This window comes from Passer montanus, unplaced genomic scaffold, assembly GCF_014805655.1.
Source record: "Passer montanus isolate IOZ18808 unplaced genomic scaffold, ASM1480565v1 scaffold44, whole genome shotgun sequence".
Classification (NCBI taxonomy): Eukaryota; Metazoa; Chordata; class Aves; order Passeriformes; family Passeridae; genus Passer; species Passer montanus.
The window spans coordinates 51,995-71,610 of record NW_024369262.1 but is presented as its reverse complement, the minus strand read 5'-3'; the positions used below and the strand labels follow the sequence as shown (position 1 = coordinate 71,610).

At 50.1% G+C, this 19,616-nt stretch overlaps 1 protein-coding gene across 1 annotated transcript in view; it reads right to left on the bottom strand.

The window, feature by feature from the left end:
• The window catches only part of LOC120507704 (sarcoplasmic/endoplasmic reticulum calcium ATPase 3), a 56,318-nt gene extending 40,050 nt beyond the window's left edge, over positions 1–16,268 (bottom strand). The window contains exon 1 of the mRNA XM_039720684.1: positions 16,055–16,268. Coding sequence (XP_039576618.1) covers positions 16,055–16,172 — 118 coding nt within the window. The 5' untranslated portion in view covers positions 16,173–16,268. The remainder of the gene's footprint in view (positions 1–16,054) is intronic.
• Positions 16,269–19,616: the final 3,348 nt, after the last annotated feature.

Below are 19,616 nucleotides of genomic sequence, written 5' to 3'. Positions count from 1 at the left end.
GTTATGTGCGATGCAAACACTCAAAGCCTAATGGTGCTAATGCTCCCAGAGGACAAAACGCAGTGATCCGAGTGCCTGGCTGTGTTTGACTTAACTCACCCCCACCACTTCCCTTTCTGCACAGCTCCCGAGCACCACAGCACCCCTGGAGCCATGTGCCAGAGCAGGAGGTGGCTCTGCTCGGGCAGGGTGGCACCCTCAGGGTGCAGCTAAAGGGACCCTGCCTGCTTCAGCCTCTATCCCCACACGCTGCTGCACCAATGTGGGGGCACACACCCCTGTCCTGGGCTGACTATATGATGCTTTTATCCCAAATCGTCTTGTTCTGTTTATGCTGAATCATAAGTTTTGCACCTTTAACACTTGCTCCAGAGAGTGCAGAGGGGAGGAAGAAGCTGCCGTTTGTTTCAGACACTGCACTCGCTCCTCCACATTCCTGCTCCAGGGCTGTGCTGTCTGGGAGGGACAGACAGCGGGACAGAGCTCTCCTTTGCTTTTTAGTTAGTTTTTAGCTAGCTGAGGCAGAGAAGTTCCCTGGACTGTGGTTTTTCTGTTTCTTGGAGCTGTTCAAACCTGCTTTGGCCTCAACACCGGCAGAGCACGGCACAGCTCCACCTGTGGCCGGGCCTGGGCCGCGGCATTTCCAGGCCGGAGGGGCCGATCAGAGCCTGAGAGAGCCGAGCTGCACCGGGGAGGGACTGCTCTGAGTTTGTCATCTCCTTTGGAGCACCAAGAGGGTTTATTGTTTAATATTGTTTAGGGTTTATTGTTTAATAAATAGGTTTTTTCCCACTTTTCTCCAAGGAGGTATTTTCTCCCGAACGGGTTGTGAGGAGGGGCCGATTGAATCTGCATTTCTAGAGGAGCCCCTTTGGGGGTTCTCTCGCAAATTTGCCCTGAACCAGGACAACCCAAAGCTCGCTTGGCCTTTCACCAGAAAAGCCCCAAAGGTTAAACCCCACCAGGCGAGCAGCCACCAGAGCCCAGCAGGGCCAGGGGCTGTCCCGGGGCACCCCCTTGGCACGGGGGTCACTGAGCCCGACCACCCATGCAGGGAATCCCCAGCGTGGTGGGCACAGCTGCAGTGAGAGCTGCAGTGCGAGCCCCCAGGCCTGCAGCCAGCAGCATTTCCAGCTGTGCTGAGCCTCTGCCACCCAGGGAGCACAGGAAATAACCCTGCATTAAAAACCACCACAGCACTGGGGGCACAAATCACAGACTGGTTTGGGTTGGAAGGGACCTTCAAGATCATCCTGTTCCAAGCCCCTGCTTTGGGCAGGGACACCTTCCACCATCACAGGTTGCTCCAAGCCCTGTCCAAGCTGGTTTGAACACTTCCAGGGATGGGGCATCCATCCCCATCCTTGGGGGATGCCACAGCCAAGCCAAGCCCTGCTTTGTACCACGACCAGGCACAATCCCAGAGGATTCAGCCCTTCCCCTGTCCTCCACCACCCCAAGGAGCTGGTCCCAAAGCCACGGGTGGTTTCCTGCCATGCTTTCCCTGCAGAGAGAGGCAGTGGTGGCTCTGGGTGTGCCGTGGGTGGGGAGGCCCTCCAGCCCCAGCACTTATTTGCCTATCGCCTCACAGCTGCTTTTTCCTGTGTGCCAGGTGAGGTTTGCTTACACCAGCGACAGCCACGCATTCAGGGCTGCTTCAAAAGGCACCAGAAAGATAAAATAAACAAGATACAAACCCCCTCCCATGGCAAACACCACTGCTTTGCTGTTCCTGTCATTCTGCAGCATTTATTCCTGCTCCAGATGTGCCATGTACTTTGCAAAAGCCCAGAATCCTTCTGGCTGGGGGATCCACTGCCCCAAAACTAATCAAATTCAGGCCAGCTGGGGAAGGCAGTAGCCCAGGGTGGGTGAGTAACACATAAGGATGGATAGCAGAGGTTTAAGGGCCAGAAACATCCTTGCTGTTTTCCAGGCAATGTTTTAGGGTAAAATGATCCAACCACTTTCCTCAGTGGCACCTGGACTCTGTCAATGGCTGGAAAAAATTCAGCCCCAAAAATTTCTGGTTTGGGTCACAAGGCTTCCTGGGGCAGACAGAGCTCCAGACCACCCTCAAACTCACAGGTTCTGAACCCAGCCCAGCACCATCAGTCCCCCCAGGACAGTGACAGGGTCCCAGCGGAGAACTGGGGGCACCAGGCACCCACTGCTCAGTCAGAGGGGAAAGCTGAAAGGTTCATTTGTTCCTTTTTTGGCCAGCTGAGCTAATCTCAGCAGGTCAGGGACTAGGAAATGCAGTTATCCTGGATGTGCCCCCCCAAGAGCAGCAAAGCACCAGCAAACCCTGCCCAGTGCTATCTCCTTCTCCCCAGAAAATCAGAAGTGACATCCCTGTGCTGAAGGAGAAGCCACCACTCTCATGCCCCACTGTCCAGGGACAGGGAAACAGGAATGGAGGAGGGAGTGTGGCATCTGACCAAGAGTCCAAGAAGCAGTGTGAAATAAATAAGGAAAGCCTCGCCCACCCCACTTTAAACTTCCCTTCCTTTATTCCTGGAAATGGCTCATCCCCAAAATGCTGGGCAGCACAAACTTCCCCTCACTGCAGTTCAGGGGGTCCTGGCACAGGGCCATAGACCCTGCCCAGCCCTGAGCATCCTCCTGCCATGCCACAGTGAAAAACAAATTGGTTCCCTTCCAATATCCCACCTCCTTTCCTTAATGCCAGGAAAGGACAGAAGTTTTTGCCCATTTTACTCTGAAAAATGAAGCTGCCACTTGGGCTTGCCCCTCCAGTGCCCACGTGGTGTTTGCAAGAATAAAGTCTTGGAGACATTTAAAGGAAAATCCTTAGGGAAATGGGACTTGAAGCCTTGTCCCCTCAGCCCTGTCCCCATCAGCACCCGCAGCAGATCCCGGGATCGCTCTGGGAGTGGGAGGGAGGGGGAAGGAGGAAACCCGTGGCTCCAGCCAGGGATGGATTATTTGAGCAAACTAAAAGCAGCAGTTTGTTCCCTCCTGCACCAACGCAGTGGAAAGAATTTCCAGCTCCGGCTCCCGGGTGGAAAAGCTAAAAATCTGCATTTAAATAGTAACGGTTTTGGAAAAAGGAGAAAACAAACCAAAAACCCCACAACCACTACAGGAGCTTGAAGAAAATAAAGCTAAAGGTTCCATGATTTTTTTTAGTTCTGGGGTCGTGTTGGGTATTTTTTGCTTCTTCCTACCTCTGCTTCAAGCAGACCCTTTCCATAAGGGAAAGGCAAGGGAGTGACTGTGGCTCATCTGGGAACCTTCTGCCAAAATTACCACAACCCCAACCAAGGGACATGCTGCAACCTCAATATATTCTCTTCTTCCACCCTAGAAATATAATTTTATTTCCTCATTTATCACCCTGAACCTAATTCTTCAGCTAAGTGTTAAGTAAATAGGGAATTTTTGTCCAGTAATGTTGTCTCATTGTTCTGGGTTCTGCTGCAGCCCTTGGCTGCTCCCCACATCCCTGAGATGCTCAGCTGCCCCAGAGCCACCCCCAGCCCCAGCAGAGTGACCCGAGAGCCCCAGCCAGGCCAGGGCCAGTGCAGGAGGGGATCTGTGCCCCTCCAGGCACACTGGACAAACTTTGGCCACTTGCAGCAGCTCCAACACCCAGTGAGAAAACCCAATAACATTTTCCTGGCAGTGCTGGGCAGCAGTTTAGGAAACCAAGCACAGGGAGCTGCAGAGGTGGCAGTGCCAGGAGCCCCAATGATGCTCCTGCTGCCAGGTCAGCTCACAGAGTGCCCAGCACCAGGAAGATTCAAACACTCCAGGGGTGGAACCAAAATTGTGCTGAGCCTTTCAGCTGAATTCTGCAGGAATTGGGAAAGAACAAGGTGGGATCGTGTTTGGGATTTTTTTTTCTAAAAATCCCAAAGGATTTAAGAAAAATCCTATTTTTCAAAAAAAATATTCTGCAGGAATTGGGAAAGAACAAGGTGGGATCGTGTTTGGGATTTAAGAAAAATCCTATTTTTAAAAAAAAAAAAATATTTGAACTGAAAAGACTCCAGGTAGGAGAATGAGATTGGGATGCATTTTTCCAAAGGGATGTATTTGATTCTGGAGGAGAGATGCTGCTCAGAACACAGCAAATGCTGCTGTGCTCTGGGGGGAGCAGCACAACTGCCTCCCCAAGGACCTGCTCCAATATCCCTTTACACTGAGACAAGCCACTTCCATGAGGCTGTAAGCAACCATTAAGGATATCACATTTGTATGTCTTAGGAAATAAACCAATAAATAATAAAAATAAGTATGAAACAGAAATAATAAATTACATTACAAATGTAACTAAAGTTACTGAAACAGAGGCCCAAACCTGCAGTGTCAATTTTAAAAAGGGAAAAAAAAAAAAAAAACCAACCAAAAAAAACAAAACAAAACAAACAAAAAAAACCCAAAAACAAACAAACAAAAAACCCAAAACCAACCAAACAAAAAAAACCTAACAAAAAAACCCCAAAAAACCCCAAGAAGAACTACAGGATATTGCTTTTAAATCCAAACTGCATCGTCTCCCCTTCCCTGCCAAGATGGGGAACCTGCTCACCCTGACCCCTCCAAAAGCTGATGTTTTAATTGCTCTCTTTTAATCCATATGTTTTAATCAATCCTGCAGCCAAGCCCCAGGGCACAAAGTGTGCATTTCTGGATCATGAACACCCAGACTGTGAACACTGGGGTGGAAATGTTCCCTGCCCCAAGCTCGAGGCTGAATGGATTCAACTCCATCCTCGATGTGCTGTGGTCTGGAGGGAGTTAGGTTGGAGTCTTTTTTCCATTTGTTTGTTTTCTAGAGGAAATGTTTCTGTCACGGCAAACCCGTGGGGAATATCAAAGTTTGAACATGGCATCCCATCCCAACCCATCTCCCATGACAAATAAAATCAGATAAAATACATCCAGGGTATCTGCAGGGTGATGTATCCCTTAATCCACATGGGTGCTAATGAGCTGCTTTTAACTCAAACTGAGATTATCAATCATTAATTTATTTTGCAGAACTCCTTGCCCCAGATGACCTGCCTCCACCCCTCCCTTTGCTTTTTCTGGTATCTGTTCTCAGAGAACAGTCTATTTTCAGCAGTCCTCTTGGATGGGTTTTCATGGAAAATGAAGTCTACCCGGCCCTTAGTTTGGATTATATCACAAGAAAAAAATTTCTGTAGGATAGAAAGGATCTGTTTTTCTGGATGGGAAAAAGGGGCAAGTTGGACAATTAATGCTTTTCATGGATGAACTCTCTGAGGATCACACATGTCGGTGTAGTTGAAGGAGTTCCTTTCCTGGAATGAGCCACTTGGAGATCCCTGGAAATATGAGTCCCTTCTAGGATTTTTTCATAATTGCCTTCCAAATATACATAATATCTGTGTATGTGACTGTAAAGATGGAATATTACGCATATATGTACACATACATGATACCAACATATATTTGTGCATAATGATAAAATCTTTCATATATACACATACATATACACATACATATACATATATATATATATATATATATGAAAATCTAAATATATTTGTGTGGAAGAGGGAAGAATAATTTGAATTAGGCTTTATAAACAGAAGAGGAATCCCAGAGTGGGTCTGAGCCAGCACTGCAGCCCCTTCTCCTGGGTCACTGCAGAAATCCCCTCTGGAGAGGAGCACAGAAGATCCTGGCTCTCAAAGCATGGAAAAGCCCAGAAAAACTGCAAAACCCCAACAAACACCCCAAGGATGACCTGAAGGGAACCCTCTGTGACGGACCAGGAACAGAGCTCCATCACTTCCCCTCTCCCGCCTGCACTGCTGAGCCAGCCTTTTCCATTTTTACTTTTCCACTCACTCCCCACAGGTTCCTTAATTTAGCCCTTCTGTTGACTTGGGAGGTTGCAGAATGGAAAAAGGAAAGTGCAGACAGGCAGGTGAGGGGAGGGGAAGGGTATCCCGACCGGCTCGGTTCCTGCTGGGCAGGCTCCAGCTGGGCTGGATCCCCGGGGATTCGGGCACGGCGGAGCCCGGGAGCACCGCTCAGCTCAGTCCAGCTCAGCTCAGCTCAGCTCTGTTCAGCTCAGCCCAGCTCAACCCAGCCCAGCTCAGCTCAACCCAGCTCAGCTCACTCAACCCAGCTCAGCTCAGCTCGGCTCAGCTCAGCTCAGTTCAGCTCAACCCAGCTTAGCTCAGTTTAGCTCAGCTCAGTTCAGTTCAGGTCAGCTTAGCTCAGCTCAGCTCAGCTCAGCTCAGCCCAGCCCAGTTCAGTTCAGGTCAGCCCAGCTCAGCTCAGCTCAGCTCAGCTCAGCTCAGCCCAGCCCAGCTCAGCTCCTCTTCGAGCATCTCTGAGCTTTCACTCCCCTTGGCGAAGGAAACAGAAGAGGAGAGAATCTCCCCCACCCACACAGCCTTCCCAAAAAACAACTGGTTTTTATCACCAACCCATGCAAGGAAAACTGTTTCCAAACCAGAAAAAGAAAGATAAAAACCAAAACAAAGCAAACAAACCCCAAATCATTATTATTATTATTATTATTACTATTCATTATAATTATAACTATTTTAAAACCCACCCTGTATAATAAAGCACACATCCAACACAAAAACCCGGAACCTTGCATTTGCTCTGAGGACAGCTCTGCAAGCGTTCCAGAGGGTTTCTCCAGAAACACAAGGGGAAAAAAACCAAAGCAAAACAAAGGAAAAAATGCGTTTTGGCCATTCATCACCCCAGGAGCACACGGAGCAGATGTGGGGACTGAACAGCTTTCCCAGGCAGCCCCGGCACAGCTGGTGGCTTTGGGGACCCGCGGGTGGCCGGAGCGCTTTTGGGGACAGAGAAAAGCCGGCCCAGCCCGGAGTCACTCGCATCCCTTCCCCGCCTCCCCCCGCTTTCAAACACACGGCTGCTTAAATAGCAGGAAACACCGGAGCAAAAATACCGCGGGCAGGAACCCAGGGGCACAGGGGACACGCAAGAGCGAGGAGCGGATTTCCTCCCGAAACATCGCACCTCGGAGGCAGCGGGAGCCGCCCGGCTGCGCGCTCCCTGCTGCGGGGAGCGGCGGGCCCCAGGCACGCACGGCTTTTGCTGCCGCTGCTTTGCTCTCCCCCGTAAAGGGGGCTTTGTTCAAAGGTGTCCCATAGTGACTTGTAAATGTTTGTATGGGGGGAAGTTTTTTTTATATGTGTGTATATGTACATACATGCACGCATACATATATATATATATACACACACAAACATATATATGTACACACATATATATATAACTGTGCATATATATACATATAAAAATATATGATATATACTGGAGAGATATATATATTAAAAATATATGTATATATACACATATATAAACATATATATACATATGTGTGTATATATATATAACTGTGCATATATATACATATAAAAATATATTATATATGATAATATACTGGAGAGATATATATATAAAAATATATGTATATATACACATATATAAACATATATATACATACATATATACATGTATATATATATATTTTAAATGTATGTGTGTATATACACTGTATATATTATATGTGTATATATATATAAATATATAAACATATATTGTATATATATAATATATATGTATGTATATATATACATATCTATAGTGTATATATACTGTGTATATTTATACATATATATTGTGTACTCTGTGTGTATATATATACTGTATATATATTTTATATATGTATGTATATGTACATATATAAAAATATATACTGTATGTACTGTATACATAATATATATACCGTATATATACATATATATTTTATATATATACACACACTATATATACTGTATATATATAATATATGTGTGTATGTATGTTTATATGCATATATAAATATATAATACATATACTGCATATATAAAATATATATGTGTATATATGTACATATGTAATATATATATATAAAAATACATATATATATGTGTATATATATATATAAAATCAGTGGGTTAATAAGTGACATTAGTTGGTTATCAAATAAGACACATATATACAATCCCAAATGGGAAACTACATACATATATAAAATCTCAAACGGGATATATATATATGTATGTATCATTATAAGAATCTCAGATTGGACATATGTTACTCTCAAATGAAGCACATATGAGTAGTCTCAAATGGGACACACATTTACAATCTCAAATGAAGAACATGTATGTAAAATCTCAAATGGGATATATAAGTGCATATATAATCTCAAGTGGGTTCAGGTAGGACCAGAGGGTACAAAGCCAGGACCTGCATCAGCACATCCAGCAGATTGCTGAGCATTTACATTTTAGGAGGATTTTGGTGATCAGAGCAGTGACACAGGTTTAGGACTACTACAGATCTGGACTTTAACAAGAGCTACAACACTTCAGCTTTCAGCCATCCCAGGTCACAAACTGATGCCACCACGTGTCCCCAGTGTCCCGGGATGTGTTGGACCAGGCAGCACACGGGCAGATGGGATGGGATCACCACCAAACCACAGCCTGATCTCAGGCTGGCCACCTCTGCGGGTGAGAAAGAAAAAAGGTTTTTATAGAGTGATAACGAGCAGCCAAACCTCAAAAACCGGGAGGTTCCCACGGCAAACCAGCAAATGCTTGTTAGAGACACGAGGTTAATCGCTGGCAAGGATTAATTCAGCATCTCAGTGGACTCAGATGTGACCCTTCTTTCAGGAGATGAGTGTCTCGACTAAAGCCAATCATGGAGAGGACCATCAGCATGAATCCTGGTGGGAATTAGGAGCCTGTGTCCTGGCAGGCAGCGCTGGATGTGGGGGGAGCCGGCAGCCCTGCAGCCCCGCAGCCCCGCAGCCCTGCAGCCCCGCAGCCCCGCAGCCCCGCAGCCCTGCAGCCCCGCAGCCCCGCAGCCATGCAGCCCCGCAGCCCTGCAGCCCCGCAGCCCCGCAGCCCCGCAGCCCCGCAGCCCTGCAGCCCCGCAGCCCCGCAGCCCTGCAGCCCCGCAGCCGTGCAGCCCCACAACCCTGCAGCCCCGCAGCCCCGCAGCCCTGCCCGCCAGGGGTTAACCGCCCGCGGAGCAGCCTCCGGTGCACGCTCACGTCATGGAAATACTGGAGTAACCACAATTTTCTCTGCTGCTGTTTGGCTCCAGTTTTTTCAACATTTCTACACTTCCAGCCCAGATCTCTGCTACCTGTTTTCCAGCGAGGTAACTGGTACTAACAGCAGCTCCACTGAGCACTGGGGATTTTTTTTAAAGTATAGGTTATTGATATACTTTCTACTTCCAGTGCTATCAACACCGAAATAAAAAAAGTAAAAAAATAAATTAAAAAAAATATCATGAGTAATAATACCACCAAAAAAAAAAATATAATTATCATATGCAGAATAATAAATTCTGGGGTTGTGGGGTTGGTGCTTCCTGAATTTTCTGCATGTTAATATTGCACTGGGTTGGACTGAAGCCCCAGACAGCTCTGTCCTGCTGCCACCCAGAGTGGCCACAGGCCCCTTCTCCTCCATCCATCCCTCCCATCCATCCCAGTGCCCTCAGCATCAGCTGTTTCTCCTGCCCAAGGTGCTCCACCTGAGCAGGAGGGGCTGCCTGCACTGCCTTCACCCCAGCTGAGATGCCATGGGAGGTCATTCATGCGTACATGGGAACCAGGGGAAGGGAAAAAAGGCAAAAAAAGGAAATAAATATTTAAAAAGCAAGTAGAAAAACCCAACATTCTTCTGATAATCATGTATTTTTACCTTGTAACTGAGACCGTGAGTGCCAGCAGTGCCAGAAAACATCACCCTGCTCAGCTCCTGGTCCACATCCCACTCCCAGTGCCTCCCCTCCTCTTTTCCAGCCATTCCTGCCTAACCCACATCCCAGCAGCCAGCCCAGGAGAAAACAGCCTCATGTCTGCAGCTCCAATGCCCCTGATGAGCAGAGAGAAGCAAGGGGCTGGGCAGGGAGCACTGCCTGATGGGCTTCCGCCATCGAAAATAGTGAGCAGGAATTCTAGAGCAGCCTTGTGCAATGCCAGCACCCACATGTCCAGCATTACCTGCCCAAAGAGGTTTGTTATTCTGCTTTTAATGCCCCTGGAATACAGCCCAGGTGTTGCTCTTAACTTCTCAGTCCTTCTTTCAACAGTCCTGAAAACATTAACAGGGATGGAGCATCCACTGGCCCCCAGGTGGGCTCGATGGACCAAGAGAAGGGTTTTGAGGCTGGTCCAGCCTCAGCAATGCCTCACAGGGAGCAGTCCCTTCCCCAGGAGTGGGGCAGCACCAGCTGGGGAAAAGGCACAGGATGTAAACACTCAGCATCTGGCTCATAGCTTACAAAAAATAACCCTAAAAAAAACCCTCCAACAATCTTTTGGAGGGGTATCAGCATCCCAACTGACTCTGCAAGCGCTGTGTGTGGGAGAAAAATCAAAGCTGGCTCCTCCAGAGGTTTGAGCATACAAAAAAGCACCAAACCACCTCATTTTGCAGGGCTATGAAAATAGAAGCACTTTGGGGCTGCCAGCAGCCCTGTGAGGTTCCTGCTGCCCTTTGATGGCCAGTTCAGATCCCTGCTGCAGATCACAGGAACGCTGTTCTCCAGGGAGGTTTTGTGCAGAGAGGATCAGCCGTGGTCTTGAGAGCTGCACAGGGCAGCTGCCACCACCAGAAACAGCAACCACCTGCTTTAAGTCACTTGAAGTCTCCCTTGATCAACCCTGAGCTCTGCTTTGTGCCAGCATTTGCACCCCAGCCCCTCTTCAAGGATGTGCCACGGGGTCCATGCCAGAAGCATCACCTGGGCTGTGGCTGTGCCAGGACAGAGCCAACCCACAGCCAGGAGCCTCCTGTTCTCACACCATCCCTTCTGCAAGAGCAGATCAAACACAGAGTGAAAAGGCAGCAGCTTGGATGCTTCTCAAAAATTAAAATTCTCCTTGGGAGGAAGAAAGCAACAGCAACAGCAGGCACGGAGTGAGGCTTTTTACTCAAGAAAAATGGGTTTGAGGGAAGCTTTAGAAAGCGAAACTTACTCGCAAAATAAATATCAAAAGGATTTTTCAGGGATTTACCCTGGGGGGAGATGACCACAGAAACTGAACACTTCAAATCAGATCTGGAGGTAAGGAAAAGCTTAAAACATGCAGGAAAACCAATGGTGCTGAAATGGCAAAGGGCAGAGGTGTGACTTTGTGGTGATGGCAAGTATGGCTCTAGGATGGCCATAAATGCCTGGCTGGAGTAGGGACTTCAAAAGAGACACCTGAATTACTGGGGAAAAGGATTACCCTGGGAGAAGGGGGGTATTTTGCTGCTAATGGTGTTTTTGGAGGACACGTTCCAGCCCCTTACTGGAAGCAGCACATCCCAGGCCAGCATCGGGGCATCCACATGCATCCAGCTCCTCTTAAATCAGTGTTTTGTAGCACCAACTCTACCACCCCCAGCTTTAAAACCAGCAATGAAATAAAAATATTCATGAAATAATATGTGCCACAAGGCAGACCAACCCCAGGGGTAAACACAAGACCTGCAGGCACAATCCCTTCTCCCACAGCAGAGTTTCTGTGTCTTATGGCCCTGCAAACCTTTCTTCCCTGGTTCCTGCAGCATTTAGACAGCAGATGTCAGTTTTTCTGAACCTTGCTCTTGATTCACAGTGTTTTTTAAAGGTAGGTGTGAATGCAGGTAACCTCAGAGGATGGCACAGAGATGAAAATCCCAAGTTTCCCTGTCAATTACGAAAACTTCGTGTAGTCTCTCCCCAAATTTGAAGGCACTCACAAGGTTTGAATGCCTCAGCATGTCTCCTCAGGAAAAGGATTTGGAGGAGGAGAAAAAAAAAACCACCCAACTCGTAGCATGTTTATGAATCAGACTGTTCAGCGTGTGTTTCGGGGGTGGGAAAGGTGGGCGATGCACAGAGGAACAGAGCGCAGAGTTTGATGAGTCAGAAAATGCTGCTTTTCCTCCTCTTGCTGCCACCTCAAATACTTCAGCATGAAATAGAAATTTTATTTCTCTTTTTTTTTGCTTTTTATTATTGTCAAGAGAGAGCTGGAGCATAACCTTGGCTCGTTAGCAACCGCCAGCAGCTCATTCAACGTCAAGCCCCGCGCCGCAGGCGGAGTACGCGCAGACACATGCGTGTGCCGACGGATGCACACGCTCATCCTGGGAAAAGGGTGCAAATAAAGCATGTATCTGCCGTGTTTCCAGCAAAACAGGGGTCAGATGTGTGCTCGTGCCTTGAGAATGAGCCTTGGTGGGTTTGAGGAGAGGAGCAGCACAGCCCAGGCTGGATTTGGGCTCGGGGATGTCTCCTCCTCCCGCCCAGGCAGGCTCGGCATGCACATGGGAAAACACACACAAAGATTTGGGGATCCTGAAGTGAGGCTTGCAGAGACACAGGGAGGTGTGGTGGAAAAAACAAGCAAATTTTCTGGTGGGTTTTGAGCTGAACCAGGTTTGAATAACACTTAGACACAGCTACATTGCACCTGCAGCAAGGCATGGCATCTGCAGAGCCACCCCCGGCAGGGTCACCCCAGAGCAGGGCAGGAAAGAAGAGGATGGGTGAGCCCCAAGGAGGGCGGATGGGCAGGATGGTCCTGCCCAGCTGAGTTTCCAACCACAGCAGGGTTTCTGCTTCAGAGTCAGAGGAGATGAAACGCAAGATGAGATAAGCACCCCTATGCTGAAGCCTGGAGTTTGACTCTGCTGACATTCACAGCCCATTTAGGTTACCGATGGAGCAAATAAAATTATGCATACACATTAATGCCAGCAATATCCTGCCTGAAATGTATGCTCATTTACACTCAGAAATCCATTTAGAAGAGATAAATCAGAGCTATATTTAAAACAGAAAAATCACTTGTCTGTCCACAAAGCAACTCCTGTTTACATCTGTCGTTCCCCGGCAAAAATCAAATCATTTCAAGGGAAATTGTGCCCCTGGTTTTACATTTAGGAAGGGTGAATGCCCGTACCCTCCTGCTCAGTCTGTTATAAAGTAACAGATGTGCATTTGGTTATTTTTGTTTGTTTGGTGTTTTTTTAAAGTTTTGTGGTCTAATAACAACCTGTGGAGCTTGGAGCTAGTGGATGGGATGAGGTATAGGGAAGCACCTGCTAGGCACATGTGAGACATCCAAAGCATTTATTAATTAAAATTGACTTGGGAGATTCAGAATTGCCATGGTGAGACCTAAGTGTTCTGTGGCTTCTCCAGTTTCCTTGGCAAATGAAAGGCCATGCTGACAGCACTGATGACAGAGCTGAAACGAGAACACAAGCTCTTCCTGATGGAGAAATATCTTCTTCCACTCCAGTAATCTGTACCACACTGCTTGGCTCCCCAGCCACGGGCTGGAGATACCAAATAATCAGTATTGCTCTCTGCTTCCTCCTGCAAATGTGTTTGTGAGCCCTGGATCTGAAAAAAAAACAATTTTAAGCTCCAAAAGAACACCGCCCCCAAAAAATAAAATAATTTTATATCAGTCACACCAATGATGGCTGCTTTTCACTTAACGTCAGAGCTCGTTGCAGCTCGTATTTTTTTAAATGCAATAAAAAAGCAGCAGCCAGCAGCTCTGTGAAGCATGTCAGGAGGCAGTTTTTCAGAAAGATGATGTATTTTAGATTGTGATTCACGACCACACTGGCAGTTTGGAGCTCAAGATTAGAAGGAAATGAATGAATGTGAGACAGGAGGGTGCGAAAATGAAAGTAGCTGGAGCTTAAGGCCTGCTCTGCACTTCGAGCCTCACAAGATTTTTCTTCCCCTTCTGTGCGAGCTCAAACGAGTCACCAAACTGCCCCACACTTCTGCTGCTAGAGTTTAATTTAAACCTAAACGCAATTTAATACAGCCCATCTCCAAGCCCAGCTCGTTGTCCCAAGCTGCTCCCTTGTGGCACCCTCACCCCAAGCAGCTCTCCCAAACAGGACACTCAAGGGTCACCCAGCACAGCCAAGGTGCCTGCTGCCACAGCACAACCTGCAAGTTCTCACCATGCTGGAAAAAAACCCACTTTTTGCTTAAAACTAAGGTTTTAAACCAAGCAAAACACACATGTCCATATCTACATGGTTTAAGCTGTTATAAACTGTCTATGTCTCATTTGCACCATGAGAAAAATATAACTACAGCTCAGAAATTGCAGAAGTTATGAATTCTTAAAAACCTTGGACCACATTTCACTGAGGGTTGAACTGCCCACACCACAGCGAGCTGTGCAGCACAGGAGCTGCAGAGCTGTGCTTGGAAGGTGAAAGACACAGGGCACCCCAAAGTCAGCAGCTCCTCTGAACAACAGCCCATGAGAAACCCAGTGCTGGAGTGCACGGGAAACAAAACTGCCAAGCGAGGAGAGCACAGAGCCACTGCTTGCAAGAGGAGGAAGCAAAAAGAAAAAAAATTAAAGGCAAACTAATTGCCACCACTAACCCTTTGCTCTGCACCTACGTCACAGCTTTGAGCTCCCTTTGTCAAGGCAGAGCCCGGTGCCACTGAGCAGCCAACGTGCCTGACTCAGTGAGGATGATTCACTTGGGCAAACAGCAGAGGGACAAAGCCACCAGGAGCCCCACAGTGGTGATGCCCATCGGTGGCACCCTGCTGCACAGCACACACCACCCTCAGCCTGTGGGGCCAGGGCATGGCACAGAAACTGGCTGCAGTTATACCCTGAAATCAGACCAGCCACCTGTTTGACAAGGATGTATTTGGTGTTGAGGATGTATTTTGCGTTGAGGATGTATTTTGCCTTCAGCCCCCAAAGCAGAGGGGCTCCTCCTGGTTAAGCAGACAGGTCCCCAGCTGCCCCTCTCCAAAATCAAGCCTAACAGGAGCAGATGTGATTCTCCATGGCAAGAGCTCCCAAGTGCAGCCCTGACCATGCTGGCCCTGGGAATGAAGCTGAAGCTGCCTGGGACAGGGAGCACTGGTGGGATGGGGGGCCCTGAGCACAGCTCAGCACAGGACAGCTGCTCCCAGGGCTGCAGGAGTCACAGCCCTCTGATCCCACCAACAAACAGAAATGCAGACAGCAATCCTGCCAGCATCTACTCAGGCTTCCCTCAGCCTCATCCGTGAGGATCAAGCAAAAAGCAGATGCAACAAGCTCCAGCCCAGGAGACACTTTACACACTGATCTCCTTGCAGAAGTTTGAGAAGAGACTCACTGCTCCAAAGCACTGGAGCAAACCACCCTAACCCCTCCTGCTTCCTATGCAGAGTTCACGACCCACCTCGGTCACAGCATGAACAAAGCCACCCTAAAATCACCCGGGGGGATCCAGACACCCCAGCCAGCCCCTCCCGGGCACACGGAACACTTTCAAAAGACACATTTACAAATTCCCCTTCTCAGTCCTGTGAAGATGCCAGCGGCTCGCCGCGGGTCCCCCGGGTCAGTGTGACACCGGCAGGGCCGGGACACGGACGGTGTCCCCACCACCGCCGCCTGTCCCAGCAGCACCCACAGCCGGGGCTGCGGTAGGGGCGAGCGAATCCCCCCAGGACGCCTCTCACGGCTGTTTTGGGGTTCCCTCTGCCACCCGCAGGCAATGAGACCTTCCCCTCTTTCCTTCCTGGTAACAAGATATCGCTGTCCCTCCCCGCTTTCTGTCCCTCCGCCAGCGGAATTAACACCCCGCTAATTGCCGACGTTCCTGGCCGCCCGAACCCGCAGAAATTAGCCTTTAATTAAAGCCGATAAATATTGCCCTGATCAACAGGTGTCCCGCGGCACATCCCCACCGATCCTCCGCACAGCCGGGGCCGGGAGGATGCTCCGGGGGGACCCACGGCAGCACCCCGGACCCTTCCGGAACCGGCGGGGAGGGTCCCGCTCCACATCCCCATCCCGGCAGAGAGGATCCCGGTCACATCCCGATCCCGCTGGGGGGATCCGGGTCACATCCCGGTCCCGGTCGGGAGGGTCCCGATGGGTGCCAGGCGGGATGCCGATGTCCCGTTAGCGCTGCCCCATCCCACCCCCGCCCCGCATCCCACGGCGATCCCGTCGCTCCGCACTGACCATTGGGGCCGTACTTCTCCCGGTTGCGGCGGACCTGCTCGGGGCTGAGCCCGCAGCTCTCGCTGACCCCGAAGCGGCGGAGCACGTCGAGCACGGGGATGCTGTGCGCCGCCTCCATGCCCCGGCCCGGGGGTGCTGGCCGGGGGCGCAGGAGGCACACGGGGCGCCGCTCGCACGGCGATGCCTCGGCACCTCTCCGCCCGCCCCGGCACCGGGCCCGGGCTCCGCTCCGGCTCCGCTCCCCGCCTCCCCGGGCCAGCGCCGCCCCCCCGGCAGCCCCGGCACCGCGGGACCCCCGCGCCGCGGCAGCGGCCCCGCTGCAGATCTGGAAGGAACCGTAAAAGTCACCTCGTGCCACCCTCTGCATGGCAGGGACACCTTCCGCTGTCCCGGGCTGCTCCCAGCCTTGGGCACTTCAGGGATCCAGGGGCAGCCACAGCAGCTCTGGGCACCCTCACCCAGGGCCTGCCCACCTTCACAGGGAACAATTTCCTTCTTATATCTAATCTAAATCTCTCCCCCTTCAGTTTAAACTATTCCCCCTTGTCCTGTTGCTCCAGGCCCTTGTCACAAGTCCCTCTCCAGCTCTCTTGGAGCCCCTCTAGGCACTGCACAGGGCTCTGGGGTCTCCCTGGAGCCTTCTCTGCTCCAGGCTCAACAGCCCAGCTCTCTCAGCCTGTTGGTGTTTTGTCAGATTTCCAGGCTGAGAAGTGGGCAGGTTTGTGGGCAGTGGAAACAGTCCAGAGGAAATAGCTGTGCCTTAAGAAGTTGAGAGGTAAAGTTTCCATCACAAAAAGTAATATTAAAAATATCAGGAGGAATAGAAGGAGATGGGAATGCTGCATGGGTGCAGCTCAGCTGTGGGGTCTAAGGGGGCTGCCTAAGAGTGATGCTCCCTGGGTCCCCTCCAGCACCCTACTTCCAGCTGGAAGCTGAGCATGCCCAATCCCGCTCCTACTCTGCTGGAAGCACAGCAGTTCCATGCCCACTGACTTTGGTGGGATCAGGATTATCACTGTTTGGTAGCAGCAGGAGCCCTGGAATTACAAATCCCTGCCTGACACTCGTGGAAACCACTGACACTGTTCCCGTCAATGCACTCTGGTTTCCAGAGAGGCAGCTGTGCTGGGCTGCCTTTGGCTGTGGAAATGTGGGGTGTAAATTGTCACTGCAGGGAGACACAAAAAGGATCCAAGGGACCTCCTGTGTGGTACAACCTGAGCACCAACATCACTGTGTCCCTGGGACATCCCACACTTCGCACTCCTCAGTGCTCCTCGTCCCCACACACAAGGCAGAGCATCCATGTTTGAGGAATGGGCTTGTCCTGGAGGCTTTTATGGTTTTGCAAGGATTTTTCAACCTGTCTCACTCCCCTGTTTAGCCAGGTTCCCTGTCCCCTTCCTGCCTGGCTCCAGATGGGCCAGAGCTCCAGTTACACCTCACAAGGGCTGTACATCCTCTTTGCCACAGGATACTTAAATTACTTCTTCCAGCAGCAAAATGACTGTTTTTAGCAGCTCCCCCATGCAGCAGAGACCACCAGCAGCACCATGACGAGCCACCCTGATCTAGAAAAGGAGGGTTGCCTCCAAAATCCACTGTACAACCCAGCCAGGGGTCACCACCACCGCTACACGTGCAGGACTTTTTGATGTAGTGCACCTGACCCAGCTCCCTCGCTCCAGCAGCTCTTCCACGACCCAGCTCAAACCTGCTCCCAGTGACTCTCCATGTGAACACCAACTTCTGACTTTTCAGGTACTTCCAGTTTTCCCACTGTTGCTGGAAGAAGACTGTAGTTGATGGTGGCTGGCAGTGCTCTCCAGCTGAGAGGGTGGCAAACCCAGCTTCTACAGAAACCTACCCCAGGCAGAGCCAGAGACAGCAGCCAGTGTGAGGAAGGGACAGCAGACATGTCAGGGAGGAGCTCTGGCTTATTTATTTCCACCTAAATTAATTTATAGAAAATGTATATTGCAGCTTCTACTGGAGTGGAGGTCCTGAAGCAATGCAGGTTCCGTTTTCAAGTTTGATAAACTCATTGTTTTTCAGTTCACCACAGCTGAGGCGTGGGAGGCAGAGGGTGCTCCAGAGCTCAGCCCAGCATGTCACAGGTCCTCCTGCAAGGAGCACAGCTCCCACCCCTGCGGGCTGGCCTTGCTTCAAGCTCTGTCATTGTGTTCCTCTGTCTCTCATGAGTATTTTGGGACGAAAAGTGCTGTTTCTGCTGCTGAGCCCCCCAGGCAATAGTGCTGCCCTGGGCCAGAGTCTGCCCCAGAGCTGCCTGGCTCATGGGGCTGAGTGGTTCACAGAATCCCAGGATGGATCAGGCTGGAAAAGACCACAGCAACTCATCTGGTCCAACCTTCCTGCTCCAGCAGGGTCATCCCAGAGCAATGGCACAGAGTGTGTCCAGAGGGTTCTGGAATATCTGCAGTGAGGGACACTCCACACCCTCTCTGGGCAGACAGTTCAGTGCCTGGTCAATGTAAATGAAAGAAGTCCTTCCTCATGTTGAGGTAGAACTTCCTGGGCATCAATTTCTACCCATTACCTCTTGTCCTATTTCTGGGCACTGCTGGGAAGAGCCTGCTCCATCTTCTTGGCATCCCCCCTTCAGACACTGACAGACATGGATCTCCCCTCTCAGTCATCTCCTCTGGAGTCTGAAGGGCCCAGTTCCCTCAGCCTGTCCTCATTAGAGAGATTTCCACCAGGATCCTGGGAAGAACTGATATGATGTGAAAATATTAGCACATACCCTGCTCTTGACCAGGGGCACAGAGGACCTGATGCAATAGATGACCCCCAAAACTTGGGGGCTGCTCCCAAAGCAGTGACTCTGGTGGGGGTGGGACGGGACCCCTTGTCCCCAGCCTGCAGCCTGTGTGGGAGCTCCTGACAGGCAGCTGCCCCGGACTTGTTAGCCTATTCCAGGGAAACATGCTGCCCTTGGAGCAAGGCCTTTGCAGAAGGGTTCTTGGTGTCCTCCTGGGTGTGATTTAGATGAAGCCCTACAACCACAAACTGCATGCCAGAGGGTGAAGGTCTGGTTTAATGCTCATTGTGCAGACTGAGAACAAAGACACAGACAGCTCAATCTGTGGTGTGACTGTGGATGTACAGACCCTCACTGCTCTCCCCAGTGTCCCCTGACCCTTTTGTCACACTCTCCCAGCCCAGCAGTGTCCCATCTCACATGTGAGTCCAGGTCACATGCAGGCTGTTCCTGCTTCTCCCAGTTTCATGGGATGATGCCAGTCCTAGTACTGGAAAAGAGCACAAAGATGCTGTCCCAGCTGCAAAGTGAAAGTTTGACAAGGCTGGGACGGCTGAGATGAGAGGTACAAAGGGAACATCTGGCAGCCCTGCTAACAAGGCACCACCATCCACCCCACCTATAATTAAGCAATCCATGAAAACCATTAGCAATTGAAGCTGTAAATTAATCAGTGAGGGGAAAATGGACTGAAAACACTCAATCCTGCAGGGGAAGGGTCCACAGACACCCCGGGCTGTGGAGGGAGCTGGGCTCCATCCCTGGCAGCCCCCAAGTGTG